The sequence below is a fragment of the Calonectris borealis genome, chromosome 7 (assembly GCF_964195595.1).
Source record: "Calonectris borealis chromosome 7, bCalBor7.hap1.2, whole genome shotgun sequence".
In the NCBI taxonomy this organism is placed as follows: domain Eukaryota; kingdom Metazoa; phylum Chordata; class Aves; order Procellariiformes; family Procellariidae; genus Calonectris; species Calonectris borealis.
Window position 1 is genome coordinate 42,771,945 of NC_134318.1, and position 24,000 is coordinate 42,795,944.

The 24,000-nt window shown below is 42.9% G+C and overlaps 1 protein-coding gene across 3 annotated transcripts in view; it reads left to right on the forward strand.

Moving 5' to 3' along the window:
* MGMT (O-6-methylguanine-DNA methyltransferase) overlaps positions 1-24,000 on the forward strand; it is a 169,258-nt gene that overhangs the window by 119,461 nt on the left and 25,797 nt on the right. For 2 of the 3 annotated variants that reach the window (XM_075155297.1, XM_075155296.1), the window contains exon 4: positions 14,329-14,489. In XM_075155297.1, the coding sequence (XP_075011398.1) occupies positions 14,329-14,489 (161 nt within the window). The remainder of the gene's footprint in view (positions 1-14,328; positions 14,490-24,000) is intronic. The other variant, XM_075155298.1, reaches the window with a different exon arrangement.

A 24,000-nucleotide genomic window follows, 5' to 3' on the forward strand; every position in this document is an offset into this window, starting at 1 on the left:
GGCTGAGATGGTCAATGCTACCTGATGGCAAACACACGCGTGGTCAGTGCCTGGTACACGGTAATGAACATCCGTGCTTGGCATACCTGAAATTTAGGGATGTTCTCAGCTTGGTGTGCGTGGCATCATTATTTTTACTGATTTAAAAAGTTAGTTCCCTCTGAAAGGAAGTTCAGGTTGCACTCGACAAGGCTGGCGTGGGCTGAAGACTGGGGCAGCAGCACAGACACTAAAATTCGAGTTCAGAGTGCGTAAATCATGTGTTGGGGTAAGCCATCTTTAAATCTGGTTAAGAGAAATTCCTTCTTCCCATATACTTATTTAAATAAACTGGTTTTTAGCATTCAGTGGGTTAGGTCTGTCTTTTCAAGGATTTCGTTCTTTGTTTTGTGTATATACTGTCCGTTGTATTGGTATAGGTGTTGGCCAAACTGATTTTAAAAACAGTCCAATGGCAATTCAAAGTGTTTTTCTCCTGGTTGTCTCCAGAAGCAGGCACTGCTGCCCTGCGAGAGCTGGCAAGAAGCAGAGGAGTAGCGTGGGGGGGATGCGCAGCCTCCCCGCACCCGCAGCACAGAGGGGCCTGGGCTGAGCTGCGCGGCCCCGGCCCGGGGAGCTCGGGGAGGATGGAGCAAATTGCTGAATTGGGTCATCCTTTAACTTCAAGCTGGAGTTTTCAAAGCCAGCGACAGTATTTCTGATTAAAACAATTAAAGTTTTTATTCAGTTTGTTGATTGCAGTATTAGTAATCTGGAAAAGAGATTTGCGATAATAACGTACGGCTTTCTTTTTCTACTGTTAAGGGCTTTATTATTCTGTCCTTGCCAGAAAGCACAGTTTAAGAGCTTGGATTCAAAATTAAATATTACCTCAGTGTTTTAAAATACAATTACAATAACTATCCATTTAGTAGGTTTTTTTTCTTTTACTTTTGACATATGGTCAATATACTTATGCCAGTTATTAAAGACATTATTTTATGCTATGCTAACTATTTAACATATTGCAGCAGCCGTAGTAAATACAGGCTGATGACAAGGGATGTTGAGGAAGCATGTTACGTGAACTGCTTCTTAGGTTAAATTACTATAGTGTCATAGGTAAAGAAAAAAAATCCACCATACTTGATAAGAGAAATTTATATTATTTATATGGAACAGAACAAACCAATTTACAAGAAAGGCACTTAAGTGGGAAGCTTATTTATTAATGAGTGTAGTACACAAGCTAATGGGGTTGTAATGCAGATGCACCTAAAGCTCGGAGGACAGCAGTCTCCAGGCGCCGCTCACCACTTCAAAAGCGAGAGGAGAGAAAGCACACTTGAAAAATATTTCTGCACAATTCGAAACGGAGTTACGTAGAGCAGCTTTGTCTGTCTCTTCTTAGGCAGCAGGATGGTCGGTGAGCATCTCCATCTCTCCTGCCGCAGGACGTCGGTGGAGTTTCAGAAGAGGAATGTGCCAGTGCAGGGCTGTAGTTCACAGCTTTCACTAGATCCCACTTTGCCCTCCACGGGGGCTCGGATGTGGTTGTAAGGTCACATCAGGTCTGCACCCCGGGGCAGCACCTCTGCACGGAGAAGTCCCAAAGCTCCTGGATCCCAGCAGCTGGCATCCAGGGGTTTGCAGGAGAGTGGGAGAAGCGAGAGGCATGCTGAGGCCAAGGTGATCCATGAAGGGGAGAATCTGTTTAAATTACAGTTCTTATATTCAGTCTTTAACAAGCTTCTTTTGAGGTAGCAGTTTATAGACGCTTATTTCAGTTAATTATATCAGCAGTTTTTTGAAACGGTGTTTTTGTTGGTTCTATTGATGTGCCCTACTGTTCTTCCAATCCTGCGATTGGGTTCTGCTTGGTTACCCGACAGAAGAGCTTTCCTCCCCAATTCGGACAATGCAGCGAGTGGCTGCGGCAGAGCGGGCGGTGGGCTGCTCGGGAGGTGCTCCCGGGCGGGGGGGCGGGGGGCTCCCACTGCCTTCAGAGGGCTTCCCGTGGTGGGAAGCTCTGCGCCTGCGGAGCCACCCCGGATACGGCTGCGTGTCTCTCCTCTGCGTGCACGTGCGGAAGTGACCGACATACGCGTGCGATGGAGGTGCGTGTTTGCATGCAAATTTTGCATGTTTGCATGCATGTTTGCAATTACACAAAGAGGTGATCGTGGCACTGTGGTGTGTTGCAAACTGTAAACAAAAAGTGCTGACAAACGATTAAAATGAAAGAAAATACTCCGTATTTTTTGTTCTTCCTGCTGTTGTAGGGTTGTATTTCTGGTTTTGAGGCCTAATTGGCAAGAAGTAAAGCCAATTCTTCATTGGGTAATGCTATTTTAGGAAAGATCCTGCCAATGCATGTGGGAGACAACCTCAAAGCCCTGTAGAAAAGCTTTGGGGAGAGAGAGAGAGTATATTTATTAACTCTGCTGTTTTAATTGGCATGTATTAGCAGTCTTTTCTGAGCGTGCTGTTCTCAGCCTATGTTGACATGAAACTTTGCATGATGAATGCCTGCTAGGAACCCAGATCTTGACAAGTTTCATGATGGTTTCATCTTCTGCCAGTGTTCCTCTGGTTTCTGAGTGTTCATACCTGGTTTAAAAAAAATAAATGAGTACCATTTCTTTGCACTGATGTTAGAAGCTTCACAGTAACATGGGGAGGGTCAAACTGGCCACAGGGGCTTTGTCTGGTGCCTTTGCTGCCATCCTTTCTCCCGTACCGCTGCTTCGGTGTGAAGTGCATCAGAAGGGCCTCATTCACACGATGAAAATATTTTCATAACTCTTGGAAGCAGCTCCAAGGCAGGAGTGTCCACATCTCTGCCCTGATGGGAGGTCCTGCATGTCAGGTGTCAGATGAGCCTACGGTTGGTCCTAACAGGAGATGCTCAGAGGACAGAGACTGCATTACACCCGGTCTGGGAAGTTGGTTTGAAAAATGTCCTGATGAGTTGAATTCTTAAGAGGTTCCTGATTTATCTGCATCTTAATTCATTTTAATAGGCTGGAGTATCTGCAGGTGCTGTTGATTATAATTCTTGGTGCTCACTTTCATCTGGAATTCATGCACTAACGCACGCCAAGGTGGACATCCAAAGTCAGAGCCCAGTTCCAATAATTCAGCCTTAAGTTCTCCTCCTTCAGTTTCCCCGCGCACCAGTGGAGATCAGAGACCTGGGTCTTGCAGTATAAGGGTTGTAATGTGTATTTTAACTGCCTTAGGTTTTTTTTTTTTTAAATCCATGCATAATTGGGATTATATCTATCTTAGATATGTAGAAAAAATGTAAATTTTACTTCAGATACCAGTTAGCAACTGGGTTATTACTATGAGGCAAGCTTCTGAATAGAGGTGGTGGGGTTTATGTACGAGGTGATGCTACGTGGCAGCTGCACAGAGCTGGGAAATAGTGGGGAGAGCTGTGGTGAATACCCTAAAACAGAGGAGCTGAGTGGAGAAGCGAGGGGAGTCTGGTGTGCGGTTTAAGGGTCCCCTGCAGCCAGCCCTAACACAGTTAATTGCCTGTGATAAAACCGACCTCGGAGGTCTGATGGGAGAATTCTTTTATATAAGGAAAAATGTTTTGTAACAATTTCTTGTAAGTGCTAAAATTAACTGACTTTCTTTTAACCTAATTATAGATAGAACTGATGGTATCACCTATGCTTAATGTTGCCTAACATCTGGGTGAGAGTGTGCTGCTGCTTGTAACTTGGCTGAATTTTTGCTTTTTGCTTTAAAGCATTTCCTTTGAAGCATCTGCTTAATTCTTGCTGGTTGAGGGTCTTTTGGGCGTGTGCTTGATTTCCCCCATTCTCAATCTAGAACAGGGTGGTCCTTTCCAACGAGAAGATACACAGAAATTGTTTTTTTTCTTTTTTAGAAAGTCGTTCTGCTGCCAAACCCACTGATTTGAAACAGAAATATTTATGAAGAGGCCACTCTGATACTAGGAGTATTTTTGTTCTCCAAATATGGTCCAGCTGTAGGCCTTTGAAAAGTTTCATTCAGAGAGGGGGGACGGGTCTCGCTGGGGAAGGAGGTCTCTGGGCTGTTTCTGGGGCTGAGCACAAAGGCGATACAACCTCACGGTGCTGGCGAGCACCAGGACTAACTACAGTTTTCTTGACCTGCCTTGAATGACTTCTGCTAGCACAAATGAGGTAGAAAAGTGCAGGATGAAGTCTGGAGAGAACAAGAATTAGTCTGGAAAATATGTGGTTGGGAGACGGGAAGAAAGCAGTACTTGAATTGGTGACCAGCACGGAGGTGGACCATGAAATCCGCTGTGGAGCAGTGAGGTCAGACAACGAGTAGTGCTGAGACGGTCCAAGCAAGGTGAGTGAGGGAGGATGGGCAGGAGGATGGGTGGGGGCCGGGGTAGAAAGAGGGCAGAACATTGAAACTGGGCAAGGTAAGGAGAGGGAAGGAGGTTGGCGTGGAGCGGACAATGAAGCAGGGCTTGGGGCATTGGGACGCACAGCAGAAGATTGAGGTGGATGAAGAACCGTAACTTCTTAGTGGTTGTCCTTGCACCTTACCGTTGTTTTAACAGAGATCTTTGTCCATAATGAGGTACACTTCTCTGAGAAAACAATAAATACGTTCAAGAAAAATAAGCCAAGGCCACACACACGTAGCGCTGTTTTCCTTGAACGTGTTTCATGTGTTCCTAGGAAAGTCCGCCGCTCGCTGATTGCTGTGTTTCCTCCGTGGTCTCACAGTACCGTATCCCAGGGCAAGATCTTGTTTGAAATCTGTGCCTCTCTATATAGGATTCCAATCAAAACTTTAATGGTACAGGGCAGTGAGCAGCATTTAATGACCTTCAGTGATATCACTTGAGTCTTTTGGGCATTGACATTGATTTTCCTTATCTTGGCATGTGAAGACAGGAGTCTTACTCCCTTCTTTAAAGTGTTTGCTGGTACGCACTAGTAGCACAGAATAAGCAGGCAGCGGCTTTGCAGGCATCACGGCTGGCAGCGGCGATGGGCTGCCTGTACTGCTTTCTTAGGCAACCTCGGTTTGGTACCCGAATTTAACATCATTAATTGCAAGAGTCGGAAAAAAGACTGGGCCATTTGGATACCTATGTATTTTACTCAAGAGGTGCATCTATTTATTTGGAATTTGTATTTGATACCCAAATTTTTGTGCCGATGCTTCTTTTTCAGAGTAAAAGAGAGGTACCGTTTTAATGCAGAATTTCTGACCAGTCAGATCCGTAAGAATTTAAATCCTCAATAACAGATAAAAGCAGAATGAAAACATTGCAAAGGTTGTATGACAAGGAATAAGTCTTAGTTCTGAGTTCTTGTACTCTTCCATAAATGCATTGATTTCTTCTTAATAGGTCTTAAAAGGAATTGCGGTGGGGTCGTTCAACACGAATTGGGGTGTTCGTTCTGTTTATTGCAGCTCTCCTCCTTTTTTTAATCTCTTACTACTATCATACAGACACTTCATTTATAAGAAGCTAAATTAAACTATGTAAGGATGTGCTTCTCCATGAATTTTAAACCTAAAAAGCTGCTTTGTTCATTGATTCAGTTGTGGAGAAAAAATGCAACACAGCCATACGGCTATTTGAACTCTTTATTTGCCACGTTTACAATATTAATAACACTGTTTCTAGAAGTTGTCACATCAAGTAAAAGATCTTCATTCCCGACTGTCTTTTGGGGCCAAATTGAGACTGGATGCATGCATTTAATAAATTGTAGTCTCAAGTAGTCATTTTTGTAAATAATTAGCTTCGGTGAAAGAATAAGTTAGCATATTGTATGCATCTAATGTTGCAAATGTACATACAGCAAACTTTCCTATTAATCAACAGTCAAGCACTGTAAGTTGGGTCTCATACATAATGAATTTTTCTTAAACCTCATGGGTTTCATTGATAGAAAAATAAGAGAAAACACAAGTGTAGTAAGCTTTTGAATAAAATTTAACGAGATTGCTCTGCATCCTGTAATCGTTTTGGAATCATTAGAGACCAGATAATTCATCTGCAGTTTTGGGGTGGCTTTAGCCTTCATCTATCAAAGAAAGACTATTTAAATGACATTTAGGTGTTGATAAAATACATTTTTATTTAATTTCACAATGAAGGCTTCAGTAAAAATGCCAGCTAACTCTACATTTATTATGTAAAGAATAATGCTGCATGACTGACTCTCGTTTTAATGTTAATTTTTGTGTTTAATCATTACTGATTCTTCCATTTGAAAAGTAACACGCCAGCTATTTCTCCAAGAAAAAACATGATTTGGTAAGACAAGCCCAGACATCTATAGGTATAGGAAAAGGACAGTCAGCCTTCGCTTTTCAGACAGTGCAACTTTTTATACAGGCCTGAGGTCTGTTGACTTCACGTGTGTGAGCGTTGTGTGGAGAGTTGTCTTCAATCATTTGCTGATAAAATAAGAAAATGCCATTTAAAAAAACCCAGTACCTAACCTTTGAAATTATATTTGCTCCTCATACCTATTTCATGGCAAAAGTTACCATTCAGATCCTAGGAATCAGCAGTGAATTCTCCTGCAAATGTAAAAATTTACTCTGATTTAGGAACTCTTCACAGTTAACTATACTAATGACCCTAAGCCATGGAGATGCTTGATCCACCTGATGTGCCCCAGCTGGCAATGCCTAGGGAATAGTTTAGTGATGGATGCTCACTGCCAGGAGACATCCCAAACCGATGGTAGCTTTGGTCGGTGCAGGAGCGTGTCCGAGAGTCAATATCCCGAGTAGCAGGCACCAGGAGGAAGGGCACGTGCTCACGTGCATGGGCTTGTCCAGTCCTTGGGCTGCAGCATGGCATCTCGTGGGGAAAATGACCCAAGGACCCTTTCTTCTCACGGTCTCAAATCACTTGGAGACTCTCTGCTCCTGTCTGATGCTCCGAGGACTGTTTTGTTCCTCAGGGGACTCACAGAGGGATTATGGCTACATCCTAAACTCTCTCCGAAGTTGCTGGCAGAATCCTCCTGTAATTGGGCAATATTCCCAAAAATGTTCTCCCATAGGCAGATTCCTCCTGTAAGATCCTTTTCCATAAGCCAGATGTCAAAACCGCTTTTATTTTTATTTTTTAACCCTGGCATGAGGGTGAAAGCCATTGAGGAGTCCATCCACATTCCCCCTCTTGTTTGACGTTAAGTAGGTCTGCAGTCTCCACGAAAGCCATGTCTAAATTGCTGTCAGATCGCATCACGCGCTCCGGCCGCCGAGCAGGGCTGCCGGGTCATGTCAGAGCCCATTCGTTATAGCTGGAGTCTGCTGCAGCCACGGGCCTCTGGTCTTTCTCCCGTAACAAGAGGATCAGCGTGACAGCCACATGGAGCTCTTTACGGACAGTCACCAAACACTTGCTTAGGTTGGGCTTCAATTACCCGTGGGACGGCCGCTGAGGGTGGGTCTCCCTGACGTGGTGCAACCTGGGGTCCAGGAGTCCAGGTCCCGCTGATGGGCTCCCTGTTTTGGGAAGGTTTCTGTAATCTCCCCCTGCCACCCCCTTTTTTTTTGTTGTTGTTTTGTATTGTTTCAGGGGAATTTTGAGGGGAAAAAAAGGACCTTTTAATACAAGATACTTGCAGTGTTTTTTTCTTGCTGTTTTACTTCTGTCCCCCTTTCCTCCGTTAATGCATTCCTATCAGGGCCTTTTTCATCCTTACTGGACGTAGGGCGATTTTGATAATTTTTGGACCTCTTTAAGGCCAAAGAAGCTCAAAATACGGAGGAGAAAAAAACACGGATGTGTCCCGCTGGCAGTAATTCTTCCTACTTACCGCAGCCTGGAGGTACTTTTCAAACTGGAGACACTGGGCGTTGTGCTACCCTATAAATGTGCTTGCAGATTTCCAGGGACAAACTGCAATGTTTTCTGTTATAGGTTTAATTAAAATTTGGTGTCTGTGTCTGCCAGGTAGTTCTGTCTCTTTTTCCTGGTTGTAAATCATGAAGCCGTAGGCACTGGGGAGCCTCCGGAGCAGCCCGGGGATGTCGGGGCTCTGTTTCGGAGACGGGTCGTTGCCTTCTGCGCTTTCTTGCCTGCCCACATCTCTGCCCATCACACCTTCTGCAGGCGTTGGGTTTCCTGCTTGGTTTTCCTCCTCTGCACTCTTCTTTCTTCGTCTGTCTGTGTTAGACTCGATGACATGGAATTTTGATGTTGATTCTGATGAAGGCAGGCTAAGAGAAGGGTTTGGTGAGATTTTGTGCCATCTGCATCGTGAAGAGTACAGCTGATGATTGCTTTTACAGCATTCTGGTCATAACAGGATCCAAAAGCCTCTTAATTAGGACCAATTTATTTATATTTTAATATACAATTGGTTTTTAATGATCAAAAGCGCTTATGGTTTTTGCTGAGGGAACACAGTGGAAAAAATTATGGAAGCCCTTAAAAACCATAGAATGGGATGTGGTTGAGTGTCCAAATATGTTTATTTTGTACGCACCTGAAGGTAATAGGCTATTGCAAACCCAGTGATCTTCAGTGCCATGTGTACCATGGTGTCAACACACGGTTCAGTTGGTAACGGCCTGGCAAAGACCCTAATTTCCCTGAGAAGAGATTGGGAAGTTGTATGTAAAAACGTATGTTCCGTATCTTTTTTTTCTATTTATTTTTTTATTTTAGGTCTTTATCCCTGCTGTTATCTGAGTGGAACTGCTGTAGTTATTATAGCGATGTAATAATGAATTATCTGAGTCTACCCACGTGTACCAGTGGCCCTTAGCTGACTGCAGTCTAGGAGGAGTTGCAATTTTTTTTGTGTGCTAGTTGGGGAGCTTTTTTGGTTTGTATCTTAACCAATTTGAAATAAAGGGGACTCTTCATTAGCTCAGCACCTGTAGCAGTCTATAAACCTCCTCTTAGGCAAACCGCTGAGGGTGAGGCAGTTATCCGGGGATAAAACATTCAGGTGTGTGTGGCTACAGACAGTGGAATCGAGCACTGGATGTTATGTTCAACCAATCGATTATATTTAATATTTACAAATATTTTATAAATATACAAATAAATGTTGTGGGAGCTGATACAACATTCTTATAATATTTACCCTAAGGAAGCTGCCAGCTCTTAGCTTTACCCTAAAGAAGTTGCCAGCAGAGCCGTTGTGATATATTCTCTTTATTTTAAATCACACAACTCAAGGTCCATCTTGTAGTGTTTTCATTAAGGTTTATTAAGGACTGACTGAGGCAAAAAGTAGCTCAGAAATAAAATAAATAATTAAAATCATACCAATTGAGAACACGGCTACCCACTGAGGCTTCTCACAGCATTTCTCTGGTTTTCCTAATGGTTAAGCTATTTAGGATGATACTGAAGCCAATCTGCTGCTTACATGTTTATTTTGGAAGCACGTTAGAAACTTCCAGTTCTTGGCAAGTGGTTTGGAAGGAGCCTGTTAAACTGAAACAGGTGGTGTTCTGCTTTCCTCCCCCTCTGCTAAAACCATCTTTTCCTTCATTTCATCCCATGCAAACATAAGAAATCACAGAAGAGACGCGGCTGGGGTGGAACCTCAGGAAGACACCTTTCAGCTGCGTGGAAGCAAGAGCCCGGTGGCTTCCTTAGTTTGTTCAGTCTTAAAAAAGAGCTGTAATGGAAATAAATATGTAGGGTTGCAGTAAGAATGGTGTGGAACAGCTGTCTCTGTGTGAGCTGGAGCAGTAGGGCTGCACCTGGGCTGTGGTGGATTCCTGTGCTGCGACTGACCCTACGTCTCTCTTGGACTTCACCACCACCGAGAGCTGAACGCACAGGCTGGAGATCTGCAGCAGCAGTCGTTCCCTGGCCTGGAAAAAAGTCTCCTTTTGAGAGACATCCAACTTAAAGAAAAGAAAGACATGTATTTTTAGATGTCTGCTTTTACAGCTTAAAACAAGCATGTTTTTTTCTGTTTGAGGAGTATGTCGTTTTAATTAAGCATCACATTGTAAAGCCATGCAGATGAGTCAGTCACTTGCAGCTGAATATCCATTTAACGTCACCACAAAGTTAAGACAGACAACTAACTTACTGCACACATGTTAGAGGCTGGCACGTTAATGCAAACAAAAAAGTTTTCGTTAAAAACAAAAGAAAGCAACCTAAAAACCCTACAGTAATGATTCCTTGTTGACCACGTGGAAATACAAAAACCTCCTCTCTGAATTTTTTGAGATGCCAGGCAACACCCAACACAATTCACTAATGAAAACAAGTGCAATGACAGTCTCCCATGAAAGTGTAAGGGATTCAAATAAGACTACTGCATTTTAAATAAATGCTTATCGTTATTCTAGCCACATTGCAAAAAAAGGTGTTGGTACTTTTTAAGGAAAGATAATGAAATTCTCCAGGGCAAAAGTAAAGCAGTCACATTTCTTACACCTTCTGTTTAGTTTCTTGCGTTTTTAGGTTAATATGCTTATTTTATTTTCCTGTATAAAAGTAAAAATTACATCTTGTTGAATCCCAGGTTTAAGACATAAGCTTTCCAGAGGTAAAGCACAGAACAAATGGCCACTTGGCCGTCACCCTGTGTGCTGCTGGCTCTGCGCTGCTGGTGGCTCCACAGCCTGGAGCAAGTCCCTTCCTCTGGAGATCACCAAGGGCAGGACATTAAAAAAAAAGAGGGTCCCCTTTTTCTTGTTGTTCATTGCTAAAGATCAGGCACAAGTAGTTAATATGACTCTTAGATGGATATTTTTCTCTAACGGTATACAACTAGCTTTTTTCCTGTCCATCCAGACGTTAGAGATGCTCAAAGATCAACACATGGAGTAGGGTGTTCAGAAACCTTCCGAGAAGCCTACCATTGAGCAGAGGAATTTCACACGAGGGGGGAAATTTCCCACGATGTGACTCATCTGCTCTCCCTTTCTTCTTACGAATGTTTTGAGACCACTTTTGCCTTGCTTTTTGAAATGTACGTATGGTTTAGTTGGACCAAAGCATGGCTTTGAGGCCTGAGAAAATCCTTTAAAAGGCAGCTGGTGTTTTAAGTTTAATTTTTAATGACGAGGTAGTTTGTAGGAGTGCTGCTATGCAACTTCGGAAAGAGAAAGGGGAGGAGGGAAGGGAGGGGAGGAGGGCCAGTAAAAGACACCCGTGCATAAGTTATGTTTGTTCTTTTTCTTTATTAATGCTGTCAAATTCCCAGGAATAGTTGTTAGCATTTTTAGCCAAGCAAAATTAATATGAAGATTTTTTTTTTTTTTAAACTTTTTGCCAATTTGAAGCTCTTAGCATGTATATTGGCAAATCCTGTATCCTACAGGAAAAGAAGTCAGTGCATTCTTAGAAAGCAAGGCATTTTCGTCTTGCAAAGCTTTTGATTTCTTGAACAAGATGGAGGTGGCCATGGAGGTGGAAGTGTTGTGAAAGTGGCTGGTGTTGAAGTGGTGGGAGAATGGTCTCACCAAAAACGTCTAGAGATGTTCAGCAGTGGCAAGGCACTGTTCTTAAAAGCGGTAATTAAAAAAATTTAAAAATTAAGACTTATATCCGAACAGTCCTGCCAGGGAAGACCTGGTGGAAGCGAGGAATGTGTATGTGATGGCAGGGGGACCCTCTCCGTGCGTTGGGATGGCTAAGCCTTGCTACGGCACGCAGCAGGTTCCTGCAGCCCTCCCAGCTGCACAGATAGGCAAAGCCGCTGCTGTAATTAACGTCTTCTTGAAGAGATTGATGGACCTGTACTTTGTTCCTTATATTAAATACGGAGCTAATGGCCTGACAGTTACCTTGAGGCTTCAGCGCAGCCCTCAGCAGCCCATGCGCCAGCCTCGCTCGCACCGCACCTCGCCGACGCTGGCGTGCTGCTTCCCACCTGGTTTGGGGGAGAACGGTGGTAGTTTGGTGCCTTTCTGGAGCAGGAGGAAATCACGGTGCCTATCTGCCAGCGCCAGGCTGGGGCGGTCGGAGCAGCGCCGGGAGCCCAGCTGCTGGGGGCTGCTTGCTTGCAGAGCAGCGAGGAGACGAAGTCTTTCGGTTTTATGATGATATTACAGTCCAAATCATTTCCAGACTCCCAAGAATGTGAAACAAGATGATGTGAAAAACATAAGGTTACTGTAGTTTTGAGTGCTTTCTATGCTCTTCTGGATAAATGGAGCAGAAAAGTCTACCAACTTCTCTTTGAGATTTCAAAGGCATTATTACATTCTGTAGTTATTATATTGTCGTAGCTCTAACAATCCACAGTAAAACCGAGCCATATTCTTCTGAGTGTTGTACATGTGCAGAATAATGGATTATCCGTGGTGTCGAGAGCTTGGTTTGAGGTCCATGTCGTAGATGTTCATGCAAAAAGGTTTATGCACAGATTCTCGTACCTTTTTTTAGCAAAGAGATTATTAAATAGCAAAATAACTTAAAGTAAACATCAGTTTTTTGAAGCAAATCGATACTACTTCCCACACGCCAAAAAAAAAAAATTCGAAAGCATTAATTTGGTAAATAAATGGAAAGAGAGAAATAAAATTGCACTTAATTTCTAGCAAAGTGGATCCAAAGCTGATTCTTCATTTTTGTTTTGCCTCTGCTCCAAGCCTGATGGCTCGTGTTCTTGTGCGACTGGAGTATTTTAATTGTCCACCTCTGTGTCCCTCTTCTTCTCTGCCACTTTCTAACAGTAATTATGTGGCCTTCAGTGGTTAACGATTAATCAGAAAATGAATTGGGGCCGGGGGAGATGGCAGGGCCGTTTGATCATGTACCAGGCGAGTGAGGGCTTCGCTTCTGAGAGTAACCCTGAGCCAGCTCCCGCCTGCACATCATTTATCCTGTCCAGAGGCTGGTGTCTGATTACGCCGGCGTCCCGTCGTGTTCGGCTCCACGAGCTGCTGTGGATCAAGCGTGTGAAGGCGTTCGGTCGTTTTGCAAAGGTGCCTTGTGGCAAAAGCAGACCTCGTGTCTTTTATGCCATTATGGGTACATCACACGTTTCATTTTCTTCGGCTTTCTGCTAGGAGGGAACTAACAAAATATTTTCGCTCACTTGCAGCACGCTCGAGCATACTGGGGAATTTGGGTTGGTTTGCTCTTTCCCCATACCTGGGTGGCAGAATTGCTCTGGTTTTCTCTTTTTTCCGTTGCCTCAGGTTCTCGTGTATTTTGATATTTCTACGATTTTCTCTCCTTTCTCCTGCTTTGTGACACATCCAACCCCTCACCAGAAGACTATGCTGTTGACTTTTAGCAGCACACTATTGAGGAACTTCTTGTTCTGGGGTCTGGCTGTATTTCCAGCTGGGGGGAAAAAAGCTGCAATAATCAGAAAACCTTAGGATGGCTCATCAGATATGTGATGAGATAGCTGGATATGAGATATTGCGTAAGATGCTTAAGATTCTGGATGTGAGAAGATCGCTGGTGGGGCTTGCTGTTTTGGCAGTCACCCTTGATGTTGTCTCCTTATCGATCTTCCCATCGTTTCTCTTGGGTGCGTTGCTAATGGGCTCTGTTAGTTTATCGGTACCCTGAAGCCGGTCTCTGCAGTTTTGAGAGACACCCACCACACCGTGATCTCGTAAAGCACCAGGAGGGCACCACCACCCCTTCACCAGCGCTGCTTTGCCTAACTGAAAGCATGCGGGTTGGGAAACACAGCTGGCTATTTGCAAATCCAGTGTTCACATTTTCATTGCTCTCAGACACACGTTGCTCTTCCAGAGGAAAAGAAGAAAAAAGTGGTGAGGGAAGAAGTACATTTTTGTTTGCAGGTGCTTTCTGTTTGCTTGCTTTGCTCTTCAGTATCCTGCAAGCACGAGCTGCCATTGAAAATCAAATGAATTCTCAATTGCTTCCTTCCAATTCAATAAGTGGAAGAAAGCAGAAACCTGCCACCGTCGCTGGAAGGAAACGGGGCAGAGGAGGCGCGGGTTCGGCAGAAAGCCGTTTCCTTTCCTCCTTTCCCCGGGGAAGGTCCCTGGGGGACAGGACTGCACCCTTGGGGGACATGGAGGAGGAGCCTCACCTCCATCCACCCTGGAGGCACAAGGATGCTTCGTCTACCGTGGGCTTGGGTGGTTTTCGTGCTCCCTGACATTTCCCACTTATGCTCGGCATTTTCCTCTCACCAATCTTTTATGATCTTTTTTACAGGTGTAAGCAACCTCGTGTCGTCGTTGCATTTCTAGAGGTGACGAGGATGCATTTTTGTTGTTGCTGTTACGAATCTTCTCACCTTTGTCAGAGCAGAAAAAAGATGGAGGCTCCAGGTTGAATGCTTTTGAGATGATATATTTTTCTGCTAATGTAGGGAGTGTGAATATTCATTTTTATAATTTTTATTACTCTAATTCTACAATTCTCTCTCGCAGCAGGGCAGAGCCCTCGGCCGCTTGCGAGGTGTGCGAAGGCGCGGAGGAGATGACGGAGCCGCTGAAGCAGTGCACGGCCTGGCTGCACGCCTACTTCTGCGAGCCGGCGAGGATGGCGAGCCTGCCCGTGCCGGCCTTCCACCACCCGCTGCTCCGGCGAGGTCTGTGCCGCGGTGCCGCGGGCGCCCGTCCCCTCCCTGCTCCCTGCGGCCGGGGTGGTCCTGGCTCCTGTCTCCCTATGTCAATGTCATTGTCAATGTCTCCCTATGTCTCCCTTGGTCAATGGCAATAAAAATGATGCAGTGCCGCTCCCGAGAATTGCAAGGTTGGGGTAGGAACATACCTGAAGGGCAGTAAGCTTTCCAGTAAGGTGGTTCACTTACGCTAGCTTTTTGCCAGCAGTCGGGGGGTTGAGGCTTAGACGTGTCCGTGTGGATAGACCTGCGCCACAGGAGCACTCGGTGATAGGTTGCGTAAGGTAGCTGTGGTTTCATTCCTCAAAGTTATTGTAGATAATATTTTTATTTTCTTAAACAAAGAACAAGTATTGTTACAAAGTAATTATGGTGCTCATGTATTTAGATAAAAACAGTTTCTCCTTGCCATTCTCTACTTACTGGCTGTGTTCCTGAAGACTTCGTAACAGAAGTCAATCACTTGAAATGAAATAGATCTCATTATTAAAAAAAAAAAAAAAAAATCTCAGAAGTCTGCTTTTTGCAGTGCCTTCTGTTCTGTCCATGAATGTCGTCATTTCCCAGCGAATAAAATCTTCAGTTTAATAGATCTATTTTTTAATTGTATGATATTTCATAATAATATAGCACAAAAAAGGGGCTAGTATTCTCTACCTTACATGAGGTAAGATAGCACTGGTTTTTGTATAAACTCTAAAATATATGTACTACTACTTTTTGTGGGTGAAAGGTCTCTATTAGCTGTCTTTACTGCTAATTGCTGGTTTTATTCAAATTCCTATAAATGGTAGGTTTCTTCTTGCTGTTACACTTCCTTATTCTTAATTAGCTAATGGCAGCTGCAAGTAGAACAACAAAATCAAAATGCAGTTGTTGTGCAGAGCCCTCTGCAGCTGATCAGGCTGTTGCTTTCGGAAGGTGGGAGTCTTAAATTTTGTGGGCTTTGCACAGTACCTTTGTTTTAATGATGAACTTCTGTACTTATTCTTCCGTGTTATGAAAATTCTCAGTGCAACATCTTCCATAGTCAAATTAACGGGGTGGGTACTGAGTATTTTTTAAACTAAGTTGTGTATTGTACTGTCTCCCTCTAATTTTTATACAAACATCATTTTTATCAACTACTAAAAAATTTCATTTAGAAGTTTTAGCGAAACCATCCAATTAACATGTGCAAGAATAAGCACTAATGACATTATGATGTCAAAATTGCCAAAATGTTCATGAAGTATGGCCTTCTAGGTGATTAAATTATCATTTGAGGACTCCCTTTTTTGAACGGGGGTGAAATTAAGACCTGTATTGTGAAAACGTTAGGGTTGGGATGAACGTGAATGGGCAAGGATGGATGGGAAATAGTTACTGCTGCTGTTCCTTCCATCTCTGAATAACATCAGGGGAATTCTGCTTCCCAGATTATCTACCAGAAGATTATAAAAAATTTAAAGTAATGCTTTTACTTTTATTAATTTTCCTAAATTGGCTACTGAATTCTTTTTAGTTAATGAAATTCTTTTGTCTAAGCGCTGCTGATGTTGTTTCAGCTGTTGTTTTGGGGTTTAGCCTGAGCAGTCTTGCCTTGACTTATGGTCAGAGTTGGTTGGGGACTTTGGTCCTTCCCTAGGCAGCAGCCTTCCTGTGCAGGCAACGGGAAGAGACTGAAGATCATTTAAAAGAGGAGAAATTAGTATATTTGTTAATAGGAAGCTCCTCGAGGGAAAGCAATCATCACCCTCTAATTTTTTGGGGGGTGGAAGGAAAGCTCTTCAGCACCCTCCAAGTGCAAAACCCAGCCGAGAGGTGCCTGCGGGGATGGGACGGGACGTGGCCGGTGGCCGTGAGCATTGCTGCCGGGTCTCTCTGCAGCACCCGTGGCTTTGTGAAGGATGCGGCTGGTGGTCCCGCTGGCCGGGCTGGCCGCGTGCTGGGCAGCAGTGGTCCTAATGGGGTTTGACCTTCTGTATGGCAGGTTCGGTGCTGGGGGGGACTGGAGTGGTTTTCTCGTTATAACATGTGCAAGTCCAGGTTTTTTTAATTTAGGTCAGTTGTTTGTTCTTGGACTGCCAGCAGGTGTGCATGTTTTATGGGGGGAGGCACGTACGTAATGGAAATGCTGATGAAGAATTAATTGGCACAAATCACAATGATGTGATAGCATTTCTGTTATTCTCTTACTTTCTCCTAGTAATACTTTCATAAATTAGAAAAAATTGATATTGGAAGGAATGTGGAAATACATGTCAAAAATTTGAACAAACTATTTTTAAAAGTTATTTAGTAGAAAGCTAAGGTAAAAACCGCATTATGGTGGATTACATTGTACATTTCAGTTTATCTGTAAGTCAGAAATGCAGTAATGCTAAATTAGGAGTTTGGTATTTATTTACTTTTTCACATTTACATTTGAAAGTGCCTACTCATTTCTCCAGGCACTTAAAAATGCAGAATAAACACCAGCGAGAGCATGAGGATCCAAAGCCGGGAAGGCTTTTTCTCATCACACGGATTTCCTTACATGTCTCTGTTCATCAGCAGCTCTTCTAACGAATCATCAAAACCTTTGGCCCTTCTTTTCTCCCCTTCCCTGTAAATATGACCACTTATAGTGTGGTTCTTTGATATTAGGTGACTTGAGTTCCATCATCAAGTGCTTTTATGATAAGGACTGATGATTGGATATTTTCTTTCTTAATCAGTGCTTACATCAATTTTTTTTTTTTCTCTGCTAGCATCATCTGAGGACAGGAAGGGTTTTGCGTATGTCAAACACATTAAAGAGGTTCCTCATTTAACAAAAAGGTGTAACGTGCTTTCGGGATGCGCAATTCTCAATTCATGGTCAATTTTCTGCAGCTACTTTTGTGCCAACTATAAAGACATAGTTCCTTGTGGAGAGAAAAATAGTTACAATCAACTCTGAAATGACAAAAGCAGAGAGATTTGCAAATTCAGAAAGTAAAGGTATCTTGCAGGTTGCAGAAAGCCATCTTTCCACCGCGGCAACGCCCGGCTCTGCGTTATCCCAGCGCCCGAGGCAGCGAGCACCGGTAGCTGCTCTCGGTGTTGGGGCTGGGGGTAGATGCGCAGCCCAGCCACCTCCCGGCCTGGAACGCCGCATGGACGGACGGAGGAGCACAGTTGGTGACCACCTGAAGAACATTCAGCTCTATGCTTTACTTTTCCAGGCTTTTAGGGAAGCAAGACACCAGTCCCCCTTCGACCACCGAGCACCTTCCAGCGACCCCTGCACTAGCAGTGAAAATATAATAATAACCGTTCCGTTATGCTGTCGTAATTTGGTTGCCAAGGGCCCAGGCATTACCAAGGCAAAGGCAAGCTGAATTCTGACATTTACTGTTTCGGTGGCTCATCTTGTGTTTCAGATTTTTCTAAAATGCCTTTAATTTTCTAAATCACTATTAAAAGGGGGAAAAGTATTTAAAAGCGCTCTAAATACAAAATTAACCATTCCTCCTCGTAATTCATCTGTGGTAAAGTTTGAACCTGAAGTGCTGATGCTGTAGCAGAGCTTGAGGCAGGCAGGAGAAGTTTGAAGCTGGTTTCTCAACATCTCCAGGAGTTGTCGGCTTACTGGCTGTCCAGTTTAGTCTATGCAATTGAAATGTAATTGAAATGTAATTGAAAAACTGGAATTTTCAACAATTTGTGTTATGGCCAGTGTTCAACGTGGAATTTCATTGAGCAAAGAAAAGGTAGGTTTTTCCCACTTGTCTGTGGCATGACTTCAAGGTGTTACGCCTCAGAAAAAACACTGAACGTTAATAATGGAAAGTGATTAATTGGTCTTAACGTATCATGGTCATTAGCCCTCTTTATATATGAAGAAAAAATATTGACCCTGTTATTGTTTTGAAGCCTATGCATGAGTTGCTTGGTTTGTGGGTCTGTGAAATGGAAGAGGCAGTGTTAGATTGGCCAGTCATGGATTTCCTGACTTTTCTTTATTTGTGCTTTATAACCGTAGTGCTTGAGGTTGCAGAAAGCATTGCAGCCCTGGATGCTGCAGCGAGGAACGGTTGTGTGTTTGCAGACCAGATGGCTCATTAGAGCAACAAGAGCAGAGGAAATTGGAGACGCACAAGAGTTTTCCTTTGCCCTGTGACGAGCAGCAGCCCTGGGGCTCTGCTCTTTGCGTGCCGTGCCATGCCATGCCACCGTCCTCACCGGATGAAGTCCTTCAGCTCTGCAAAACCACACTTTTATATTCTTGAGTCTGGAGTTCCTCAGTTGGGTCCCTGTACCGGAGGCGTAGACCTGAAGCAAAGCTGTGCCTTTCAGCTCAGTCCAGCTCAATCACCCTGTTTCTTCAAAGAAGCTGTGAATTACCGTGCCAGTGCGAGGGAGGAGGGCTCTGCAGGTCTGCAAGTGGCGTTGTCTATGTCGCCTTGCAAACCAAAGGCAGAGAAAAGCTGTGCAAAAAGACAGGAGGAACAACCTGAGGATGGAGACCGCAGAGGTGAGCTTTGCAAGCCAGATTAGTAGCTGAAATTTCCTGTGCGTTATGTATGTTATTCATCCAAGAAGGGATATTGATGAAACACCTCATACATAATGGGAGCAGAGTCTTCAAAGAAACTGGTAGTACCTCCATTCTCCCTTCAAGATGACTTCGCTCCGTACCCAGGCCTGTAATCAATAATTACCTTGTGATTTCCTGGGAGCCTTCTCGTTCAGAAACTCGAACCAAAGCAACGTAGGCTAGTGAACCTGGCGTAGTCCCCGCCAAAGGACGGCAAAGCACGCTGGAAATACCGGTTATGGGCTGAAGAAACTACTCGCTTTCTCACGTCACCGCTGTGGAGTCGGACTCGTCCTCCGTTCCCGTGCTGCACGCTCGCCCGTCCTTCTTGGGGTCTGCAGGTGGTGTTGAATCTGGCCCTCTAGGAAGCACCTATAGGGAAAATCCTTCCATTAATTGCATCTTGATTACTCTTTCACCTTCCTGCCAGGGGCACACAGTAGCACCTCTTTGTTTTACTGGTTTTGCACATTCTAAACTATTTAAAAAAAAAATCTACAGCAAATTAAGAAAGAAAAGTAGATTTTATGCATTTTGGCTGTAACTCGGCAAAGGCCAAAGTATTTTTTTTCCTTTTTGTGGTTGGAATGCTCAAATCACAAGTTTTCTGAAGATTGTGGGGCTGTTAATTTGCTTTCTTCTGAGACGGCAAATTCAACATCCCATGAATGCTTACGGTTAAAAGAAGTGTTTTTAATGACTGTGCTGCTTACCCTAATTACAGTGTGCAGTATATCCTAAGAGTAAATTTTTCTCACATACTATTTAGCCGAAGCCTTTTTCAATATATAAAGATTATTTAAATAAGAAAAGCATTTACAGTATTACGATTAATACAGATCTATTTTCCCCTGCTTTAAATTACTGATTAAAAAAAAAAATCATAAAAATCATTGACTTTGTTGAGATACTGCCTATTAAAGCTAGAAAGTTTGAAGCTTCAGGTGCTGCTTTATGGACGATAGAATAGCAACTCTCTACTCACGTTCAGTGGGAAAGAAATGACTGGTAAAAATGTCATTCTTTAAAACATAAGAATGAGTAAACTACGTTTCAGGAGCCCCAGAAGCAGAGGGGGAAGGTCCGAGGCTCAAAGTGGAGAAGGTATGAAAAAACCTGATCGAAAGAGTAGGAGTAGCTGGAGGACACTCAGGGATGTCAGATGTCCTGGTTGGTCCTGAGGTCACTGCACGGCTTCGTTTCAGGTAACGAAAAAATACGCAACGTTATGTTGGGGTGATTCGCAGCCTTGAGGAGAACAGGAGAAAATGGGAGTTAAGGGTGAGAGCAGGTGAGAAATGGAAAGGGTGAATTTGACCTACGAATTATTTCATTGAGCTGTAGGTAACTTAGGTCGTTAGTAGGAAAAGTAACCATAAGCATTTTAAGTACGTTTTAAACTTAAGAGTTTTCTGCTTTCTCCTAGAATGATGTTTGCATGGTCTTAGCAAGACAGTAAATACTAAAGTGAATGATATCTTCACAATTTTACTGTCTTTATTAACTCGTAATTCTTAAAGTGATGGCCTATGGATATGAGAGACATATCTATAGAGACATATATATGTCTGAGTCCTATGTACTTTTAATTTTCTTCAGTCCTGTGTATGACTTGTAACCTTATTTGCCCTTTTAAAATAAATTGTACTTACTCTTAAATGACTTTTCTAACATGATCTAATATACATAAATCCATACACAATATTTGGAAATACACTTGCTGGCTGGGGCTTAGTAGGATGACAGGCAGCCAAACGGTGCTAAAGCAAGACGAGTGGTTTGGGTTTGTCTGGAACTTTCCTAAGTACTTATTTTCATATTGCGGGTACGGACGTCTTCAGGGGCAGCGTCTTTAGTCAGTCCCGCGGTGATCTTTTTTCTTAGGTGTCGTAAAGTTCAGATTATAAATATCAGATGTTACATCAAGGACCAGTTCCTGTGATTTTCTTCCTTTGTTTTAGATATGTGTGTGTGTATATATATTAAATATATATATTTTATATATTTATTTGTATTTCTATAAATATATATGTATTCATTTATATTTTTTTAATATATATTTATTTAGTTATGCTTCTCTTTTTTATATATATAAAATAAATTGGGTTTGAGTGGCAGGTATGGTGGAGTTGACAGCCCTACCTCACACCAGTGCAGTGAGAATGATGCAGTGACCAAGCCCCAGGCCAGGCGATGCCACTTCATCGATTGCCATATTCAAAGCATAACCATCCTCAATAGGAGAAGCGGCAAACTCAGCCTATAGAAAGACCTCCAGGAGCCAACCTGTCCCAGTATCATCTCTCCATGTTTACTTTAGTTCTAGTAAAAATGGAGAATTCATTAAAATTCAACTGGGATAGTATAAATCCACCAGCATTACCAGGTTGTATCTATATTTTGCAGAATTGAATTGCGCTGTTGGGTAACCTGCTGAGGAGAAGGCAAGGCTTGCCCTTTCCTAGACAAATGCAAAATGTCATTCTTGCCATTTGTTTGTGAAATTCTCTTAATTTTGTTGTAGAGATTCAATTCACTGAAGGAAAAAAGTTGAGAAATGGTTCTGACTTTCCCTTTTTCATTCCTGCAGACATGCAAATACATTTCTATTTAGGCTCTTAGAAAATGTTATTTTAAAGTAATATGAAATAATCTGCTCGAAATCGTTAGTACTTCACATATCTGGACATGGCAGATTCAAGTGCAAAGAGAAGACAAGCTTTCCTATTTCTGTCTGCCAACACAAAATTCAAATTCCAGAGACTGGCGCCTTCTTTTATCACCATTTCATGTGAGAATAGATTTGATAAGCAGAAAGTAACTGTTTTGCTAGACATTTAATGGATTTTTACAATCCAATACTTCCCTACAATTTTGTTCAAACAGAAATCAATCCTCTCCAACCTTCAAAAATGAAAACAACAAAACCAAAACCTAACCCAGTTAATTTTAGGTCTCAAATTCTTTTTCCAGCCCAGTTGGCCCATTGCTTTGTATCAACTATTTGTATCACAAGAAAAACAAACAAACAAACAAAAAAAACCCAAACCAAACAAAAAAAATTCAAGAAGAAATATTTACAACATTCCTGACCCCGTTCATTTGAATTCAGAGCAGAATTCCCATCATTTTCAGTGGAAGCTCGTGTGAGTTTAAGTGTGTGTTAAGGCGTACTCGTTATTTGAGTTCACTGTTCATAGAATCAATTGCCAAATGTAAGCCATTTTTGGCAATTCAGGCCCTGTTAGGTGCAAATGTCCTTTTTGCCGCTGTCCCTGGCACGCTGTCGGGATTTAGGCAAAACCGTTTGGATGTGCTGATTCTGGAGGCGGCAGAGGAACCGTAGCTCCTTGTGGTTCGTGGGGTTTTTGGTGGAGCCTTGCAGAGTAACCGTGGCCTGCGGTGTGACCTTTGAACGTCTAGTATGGGGACAGCCCTGCGTCTGTCCTGTCACGGGGAAGGTAGTGAAAGTGTCGGTTGTTTAAAAAAAAATGCATTGTATTTTCAGTAGGGTAATCCTTTCTTGTCAATGTTCTTGACATTCATTACAGGTAGGCCACAGTTAGAATAAAGGAGCGTTATCTAAATAGTTTATTTTTTAGGTAAGAGTGGATTGAAGATCCACAGCCAACGTTCACCCGTACGATGTCACTGTATGATGGCAAAAATGTACTTGGTCTCAGAGAATTTGGGGATATTGGAGCAAGTCACGGTGACTCTGAAATAGCTGCAGAGATGCGTGGATATTGAAATTATTCCAAAACCAGGCTTCTTTTTCAAAGGGAAAGGTTTGTGTTTGGTGTCTTAGGCTATTTTGTATGAATTCGCCGACCTATGATCAGGATTGCCGTGGTGGGGTGGAAGATGGAAGTGCAGTATCTGCTCTCCCTTTGCCGCTCAACTGATTTGCTTGGAGCAAGGTAACGCAGTCCTGTCTGCGGGTGGACGGTCCACTCCTTTTGTCGAGAAGCTGCCAGGGCTTCATCCAGCAGAAAGCTCTGCCCGTGTTGGGAGTTCACATCCGTATCTTCGCATGTAACTGCAGTTGGACCGCGCTCAGGACAGTTTCACTGTAATCTGCAGCTGTAAAAGCCTCCTGCATGCTTCTTTATAAAGTCAGTATGTTCAAAATCAGATCCTTTCTCCCTCCATGAAATAAAAGGAATAAGTTGACCCTGATATAAGACATATTTCCACCAACCTGGTAACTTTTGACATTGCTGCTTGTATATGAGATTCAGATAAAAAGGTAAGAATTGAAGGTGGAGAAAAACAAATGCCAATGTGGAAAAAAGACTCCTTGTATCTGGAGTCATGTGGCCATCATCTTCACCCGAAGCCCCAGACCTTAGCAACCTGCTAGCATTGCAGACCAGTGAGGAATAAGTTTAATTTAATTCGTTTTTCCTTTGATTTGTTTGCTTGCTCGCCACACGTGCAGCCTCACATAACCTTTGCACCCCAACTTAATAAAAACCTATATAATCAAGATAAAAAGAAAGGATTTTATAAATATAGTCCCCCACACCTATTTTGTTAATGAACTTTTCAGCCAAGTTTACTTAATTCCCGTTATCGATGGAAAATATGGTCAATACTCATATACATTTAACCTGTTCGATATTTCAAAGGTAATGTGCTTAACGTGACTGTTGCTATGGCGAGCATCTTGTTTCTAAATACCATGGTTAATTTTTTTCAGAAAACAAAAATATAGTGGCATTTACGACAGCCTATATGGTAGGGGCACATAGATAAATTCATCTGAGGGAAAGGCATTTTCTAATACAGATACTTTGCTGCTGCTTGTCCTGAGGATGCCCCTTTCTGACCTATTTCCAAGACGCTTTGCCCTGTCTCCTTCTGGAGCTTGTGAACGTGAGAGCTGACCAGTATATTCTGGGAAAAACAAGGACTTGCTTAACTGCAAAAACA